Consider the following 6714-nt stretch of genomic DNA (forward strand, 5'->3'; position numbering starts at 1 on the left):
GTGACTTTGGTGGAAGAGGTGGGGGTCAGAGCAGGAGGCACTGAGGTCCACTGAGGCCTGAGGGCCTGCCGAGGGCACCGCTGGCATGTGCCAGGCCTTCAAGGCCTCAGGCTGGGCTGAGACCTTCGCCTGGAAGCTAATAGGCTCTCGGATGGCCCAAGGCTGCAGACTGGTCCCCAGCCAGCCCAGCCAGTCCCACGCAGTGGGGAAGGACAAGGGCCAGTTTGGATTCAGCCCTCAGAACTGTGTGAAGGGGTGTCTGAATCTCCTACCCCCCCAGCGCCACACCACGGGGCTCAGGTTCAGGAATGGCTGAACCAGGTGGGGAGGGGTCACCTAGACACTACCTCTGGAGGGTCAGGCAGCACCTTCCCCCAGGTGCCAGCCAGGCAGTGATAAGGCTGAGGGTCAAAGGCCTGAGGGAGCAGCAGGGAGGGGAGGGACAGGGGGAGGGCTGGGAACCACACCCAAGAGTCCTCCTGCAGGGTGTAGAGGGACGAGGACCCAGGCTCCCAGGGGGCCTCTGGCCATTTCCTGGGGGATTTTCCCTGGAGGGCTGGAGGTGGGGGAAGATGACTCAGCAAAGGCTGTATCTGTTCCTCAGACTACAGCCAACCTCCCACGGAGCCCACACCCAGGACCAGGAGAGCCCCACATTCTTGAGGCTGGGGGAGCATCTCAGCTCCCTGAGCCAGGGTGGAACCCTGGGAGGGGGCTGGGATGGGGTGGGCCCGTGCAGGCTCTCCACAGGAATGTCCGGGAGGGACCCCTGCCAGGTGTGCTGCTCTGGCCCAGGCCCCCCTGCTTGGAGGGAGCCCCTAGAAAGAGCTGCAGAAGGCAACACCCTAGGCCCTCAGGGGAGGGAAGGCGCAGCAGGCAGGCCAGGGGAAGGGCCCGGCAAGCGCCCCCCCACAGGCAGCAGCTCCTGGAACGTGGAGGACGGAGCCTGAAATGGTTAAGCAGGGCAGACAATCACAGCACCCAGCAGGAAACACCTGCAAGAGAGCCTCACCTCGCCCTAGTCTGGCCCCAGGCAGCTCTCGCCTGCAGGATGTGGCTCTTCGTTTTGGGGAGGACCTGCCCCTGGAATGGCTAATCTGTAATTCCTCTGACAGCCAATCACAGCGCCCAGCAGGAAATACCTGTGGGAGAGCCTCGTGCCTAGCACCACTCTGGCCCCAAGCAGCCCTCTCTTCCCTTAGCCAGCCCTGGTGTGCAAGGCCTCGCCAGAGCACCAAGCAGGAGCCAAGCCTTCCGCGGCCTCAGCATGGCGATCTTGGCCTGGCTTGAGCCTAGGCCGCTGCTGGCTGTGCTGGTGCTGGTGCTGACCATGAGGATGGCCCAGCCTGCTCATCTGCTGACTTTGCTGAGTTCAGGCCAGGGTGCTCTGGACCGCGTGGCGCTGGGCGGCCTGTTAAATACACTGGCGGCCCGTGTGCACTGCACCTCAGGGCCGTGTGGAAAGGTAAGTGCCCCACCCGACAGGTCCCCCGGCCCTGCCCACCCCACCCTACGGGCTGGCAGCGAAAGGCCTGGGCAGACTCCAGGAGGAGGGCAGAGGCTGAGCAGTCCTGCTTGCAGCCCCAAGCCCCATGATGGGGGCTGCACTGGGGACACGCAGCTCCAGATCCCAGGGCCGCCTCCCCTGTCAGCCTCCAGGCCATCACATTGGCAGTGGTTCCAGGAAGAAACCACCGGGGAAGGAACCCCTCCTGAGACCCCTGTGCACCCGCTCCTGTAATGGGGGTGGGGGGAGTATGAGAGCAGGAAGTGGAGGCGTGGCGGGGAGAGAGGCGTGTGTGGCCCCACAGGGCCGCTGTCCACCGTCTCTGCCCACAGTGCCTGTCCGTGGACGACCTCCTGGCCCTGGGCAGGCCTGAGGAACCTGGCCACCTCGCCCGCCTCAGTGCCGCTGCCGCCCTCTACCTCAGCGACCCTGAGGGCACGTGTGAGGACATTCGGGCTGGCCGCTGGGCCTCCCGTGCCGACCATCTCCTGGCCCTGCTCGAGGGCCCCAAGGCCTTGGCCCCAGGCCTGAGCAGGCTGCTGCAGAGGATTCAGGCCCAGACCACGGGCCAGCCCAGCGCAGGGGAGGTGAGGGCCGGGCGGGCTGCCTGTGGCACTGGGCGAGGAGGACCCAAGGGGTTTGGAGGGGAGGGACCCACTCAGGACGTAGATGAGGCTAAGGGGCAGATCCAGGGGCCACTGGCATCCAGGGGGCAAGGGTTCCAGGGGCGGTGGCTGAGCTGGCGGCCAGGAAGGCCACAGTGGCAGCTTGGCTGACACCCAGCCCCTCCCCCAGGCCTGCGTGGACCCGCCTCAACTGCTGCGAGAGGCGGGGGTGGCGGGGGCGCCCGGCAGCCCTGGCCCCGTGCTGGCCACCCTGCTGGAGCACGTGGGGCGCGGGTCCTGCTTCCACACCCTGCCGACGCCCCAGTACTTCGTGGACTTCGTTTTCCAGCAGTCCCACGGCGACACGCCCAACATCTCTGTGGCCGGTGAGGCCTGGGCTGGGCCACAGAGCGGGGCATGCCCTGAGCCGCCAGCCTCGTGGCCCTGGGCAGGGCAGCACCAGAGCCCACACACTTGCAATTCTGTTCTCTCTGCCAGAGCTGGCGGCCTTGATGCAGCGCCTGGGGGTGGGCGGAGTGACCGAAACCCACAGTGACCACCATCATCAGGAGAAAAGGGTCAACCGCCAGGGCCCCACGCCCCTCACCGCCCCCAACAGCAGCTCTGACACATGGGACACAGTGAGCGGCTCATAGGCCACAGTCCTGGGGAGCGGTGGGGTTCTACGAGCCTGCCCAAGCACCTGACCCCCAGTCCTGCTACCCCCAGGTATGCCTGAGTGCCAGGGACGTGATGGCTGTGTATGGGCTGTCTGAGCAGACCGGGGTGACCCCAGAGGCCTGGGCCCAACTGAGCCCCGCCCTGCTCCAACAGCAATTGAGTGGAGCCTGCAGCCCTCAGCCCAGTCACCCAGCCCAGAACCAGCTTAGCCAGGCGGAGAGTGAGTGCCCACCTTCCGAGCCTGCCTTCCTCCCTGTGCCCAGAGGTGCTGGTGGCACAGCTGGGGGTCGCCCAGAGAGGGAGTGAATGCTGGGCTAGGGGAGACAGGGGGAAGGCTCAGCCTGGGGCCTGGAAGGGAAGAGCATGGGGCTTCGAGGCCAGGGTTAGTGTGAGCAGGGGCCTGGCCCGCACCTGGCTGCCTGTAGCTCTGGAGAGCGCCTGCTCACACCCAGATCCCGCTGGACGGCCTCCCCTGAGAAGGCTGAGGTGGGGCTCTCACCTGGGCCCTTGCTATCTGTCCCCCAGAGTATCTGTACGGCTCGCTGGCCACGCTGCTCATCTGCCTCTGCTCCACCTTTGGCCTCCTGCTTCTCACCTGCGCCGCCTGCAGCACTGCTGCCCACTATGTCATCCAGACCTTCCTGGGCATGGCCGTGGGCGCACTCACAGGGGACGCCCTCCTGCACTTGACACCCAAGGTCGGCCCCAGCCCACTGGGCCCCTCCCTTCCCCTCTCCCAGGGGCTCTGCCTCCCAACCCTCCTGCCAGGCCTGCCTTCCTGGGGTCCGTGTCAGGGAGGCACCAGGCTCAGCTCCCCCTGCCCTCCCAGGTTCTGGGACTGCACCAGCACGGTGGGGACAGCGAGCACAGGGCAGACAGCCACGGCCCACAGACCACCTGGCGCCTCGTGGTGGCACTCAGCGGCCTCTATGTCTTCTTCCTGTTCGAGAAACTCTGCGACCTCTTGCTGCCCCAGGACCCAGAGGTCAGGCGAGTGGGGGCTGGATGTGGTGGGTGGACTGGGAAGAGGCATGGCGGGCCCTGAGCTGCTGTTCGACAGGACCGGAAGGGCGCGCCTCGCAGCCACAGTGGCCACAGCCACGGCATGTCCCTGCAGCTGGCACCTAGGGAGCTCCGGCCACCCAAGCAGCCCCACGAGGGCTCCCGTGCAGACCTGGTAAGTCCCCTTACAGGCGCTCCGAGCCCCTACCCCAGGGCTTCTGCCCCTGGCTTCTGAGGCTGACCTGGGGCCCGAGCCCGGCTCCTCCCCTCTCCCTCGCACGGAGGCTCAACCACCTGGACCCCCTGCAGGTGGCAGAAGAGAGCCCTGAGCTGCTGAGCCCGGAGCCCCGGAGAAAGAGCCCAGGTGAGCCCTGGGGGTGCCCAGGAAGGGCTGGGGGCTAAGAGTGTGGTGGCGCCAGGCCCGCGCCTACCCACGCCCCACGCGCGCTGTGTCCGCAGAGCTGAGGCTGTTGCCCTACATGATCACGCTGGGCGACGGCTTGCACAACTTCGCCGACGGGCTGGCCGTGGGCGCTGCCTTCGCGTCCTCCTGGAAGACGGGGCTGGCCACGTCGCTGGCGGTGTTCTGCCACGAGGTGCCCCACGAGCTGGGTGAGAGGCAAGGGGCGGGGCTTGTCGGTGTGGCGGGAGGGGCGGGGTCTGGAGGGCGGGGCTCTTGGCCTGACCCCGCCCCCTCCCGCGCGCCCCAGGGGACTTCGCGGCCCTGCTGCACGCAGGGCTGCCGGTGTCCCGGGCGCTGCTGCTGAACTTGGCCTCGGGGCTCACGGCCTTCGCCGGCCTCTACGTGGCGCTCGCACTCGGCGTCGGCGAGGAGAGCGAGTCCTGGACCCTGGCGGTAGCCATCGGCCTCTTCCTCTACGTGGCGCTCTGCGACATGGTCAGGGCGGAGGGCGCGAAGGGGGCTCCTGGAGGGGGGTGAGCAGGCCCATGAGCTGGCTGCTGACCCGGCACTCACCTCCGCAGCTTCCGGCCATGCTGAACGTGCGCGACCCGCGTCCCTGGCTCCTTTTCCTGCTGCACAACGTGGGTCTGCTAGGCGGCTGGGCCGTCCTGCTGCTGCTGTCGCTGTATGAGGACAGCATCGCCCTCTGATAGCCTCCGCCCCGCTCTTGGGACCCTGACTCTGGCCCCTGGCCCTGCGCTGTCTCAGCCCCTTGAACCTGAACCTACAGCTGGGGACCTGGAGAGCCCTAAGCCTTCGAGAGTTCCCGCCCTCCCAGGCCCCCCAACCCATCTTCAATAAAGGCATTCCCGCCCTTGGAGCCCAGACTGTTCTTCCCGCTGTGGGGAGGGCCTCCCACCAAGAAGGGCCACTGAGTGGGGCAGTGCTTAGAACCCCGACAGGAACCAGCAGAGCTATGCTCTGGAATTTCCAGGCCTGGGACACCACTGCCCCACCTCTGCCTTGGACCTCCCCTCCTTTTGAGGAAGAGGATCCACCAGGAGGGCCCATCTCCACCTTCCTACTGCCAGCCCTGCCCACGACCTCAGCCCGGCGGCCCGCTCTCCCCTTCCCTTCCCCTGCCTGGGATGGCAGCGCCCTGCCCATTGCTTCCTCCCCAGGACTGCTCCTGTGTGTCTCTGGCTCTCTCCACAGGGTCCACTCCGTCCCTCAGATGCGTTCTCCTTCATTTGTTAGGGTGCTTGCCACGTGCCAGGCTCCGGTCCTATGGTCCTATGGGCACTGACTTATTCAGTTGTCACAGATGCCATGTGATGTGGGCACCCTGACTGTCCATTTGACAGAGATGCTGAGCGTCAGTGTTCTGCCCCTGCTGCCTCCTGCAGCACATCTTCACGGTCCTGGCTGTGGTACTTCCTATGATTTCTGAAGGGGTTTAGTGTAGCCCGGGGTTTACACAACTGCCTGGACATCCGGGTGGCCCCTTTGGGCACCCACCCCATGGTCCAGACTCGGAGCCTTGTTGTTGACATGAGCAAGTGTGCGGATCTCGATGCAATATACGTGTATATGCCAATTTCTCGGATGTGACTATACTTTCTTGTTTTATTTCTTATGATTCCATTTCTAAGGCCCAGGCCTGTCCCAGCTTATTTGGGGCAGCTCCCTAGCAAGGGAGGAGAGGTTCGCTGAGCTGTGCGAGGCCCTGGTTCCAGGGCCTTGAAGTAGGTAGCTGTGCCAGGCCTGGGGAGGGAGCAAGATCGCAAGAAAATCACTGCTTTGGAAGGAGAGGCTCAGGTGGTAGAGGGGAGGACTGGCAAACGTGGCTGCCGGCGCCGGGAGGGCTGTGTGCCTTCAGTGCCCAACGCTTGGGTGGAAGTAGGGTCGCTCTGGGGCGGGCATGCAGGAGAGACAGGATACGGCTTTTCTGTCTAAGAAGCCTTCCCATCTGGGTACTGTCTGTGCCTCCTCCACACTCGGGCGTCCCTTGCATTCCAGCCCCACATCACGAGGCTCGCCTGGCTCTTCCGCGCGACGCTCCTGGCCGGCATCGGAACATGGGCTTGGCGGAGGACACTCGCGTCTTCCTGCAGCAATATGCCGGGGGTCTCCAATCCCTGGGCCATGGACTAGTACCTGTCCATGGCCCGTTAGGAACTGGGCTGCACAGCAGGAGATGAGCGGTAGGCGAAGGAACGAAGACTCATCTGTATCTGCATGCCCGCCTCGACTCCACCTCAAATCGTCAGGCATTAGACTCTCATAGGAGCCCCGCCCCTGATGCCAAAAAAGTTGCGGACCGCTGCTCTACACTGTTCCCAGCCCGGGTCAGGCAGGGGACCCAGCCAGCCCGGAGCCGCTGCATGCCCTCCTCGCTTCCGGCCCGCCGCCGCGTTCCCCCGCCTGTGGGACGCGGGATCTCCAGAGGCTCTGGTCGCGGAGTCGCGAGGCCACCTCGCTCCCCCGGCCACCGGGGGCCGCTGTCTCCGCCGCAG

At 65.8% G+C, this 6714-nt stretch overlaps 1 protein-coding gene across 1 annotated transcript; it reads left to right on the forward strand.

The window, feature by feature from the left end:
* The first annotated feature begins 805 nt into the window (after positions 1-805).
* Positions 806-5795, forward strand: SLC39A4 (solute carrier family 39 member 4). Its single transcript, XM_011374845.2, has 12 exons — positions 806-1465; positions 1840-2094; positions 2303-2498; positions 2611-2753; positions 2842-3013; positions 3319-3491; positions 3623-3778; positions 3854-3970; positions 4105-4159; positions 4255-4407; positions 4506-4693; positions 4780-5795. Exons 1-12 carry the CDS (start codon positions 1268-1270, stop codon positions 4906-4908), a joined length of 1935 nt encoding a protein of 644 aa, XP_011373147.1. The 5' UTR covers positions 806-1267; the 3' UTR covers positions 4909-5795.
* The last annotated feature ends 919 nt before the right edge of the window (positions 5796-6714 follow it).

This window comes from Pteropus vampyrus, unplaced genomic scaffold, assembly GCF_000151845.1.
Source record: "Pteropus vampyrus isolate Shadow unplaced genomic scaffold, Pvam_2.0 Scaffold256, whole genome shotgun sequence".
In the NCBI taxonomy this organism is placed as follows: domain Eukaryota; kingdom Metazoa; phylum Chordata; class Mammalia; order Chiroptera; family Pteropodidae; genus Pteropus; species Pteropus vampyrus.

What these genes read in the sequence shown, in the direction of transcription:
- SLC39A4 (XM_011374845.2), top strand. Translation starts at nt 1,268, where the DNA reads ATGGCGATCTTGGCCTGGCTTGAGCCTAGGCCGCTGCTGGCTGTGCTG. An exon ending in CCAGCTTAGCCAGGCGGAGA is followed by an intron (nt 3,014 to 3,318) that starts GTGAGTGCCCAC and finishes TCTGTCCCCCAG; the next exon opens with AGTATCTGTACGGCTCGCTG. An exon ending in TCCTGCACTTGACACCCAAG is followed by an intron (nt 3,492 to 3,622) that starts GTCGGCCCCAGC and finishes CTGCCCTCCCAG; the next exon opens with GTTCTGGGACTGCACCAGCA.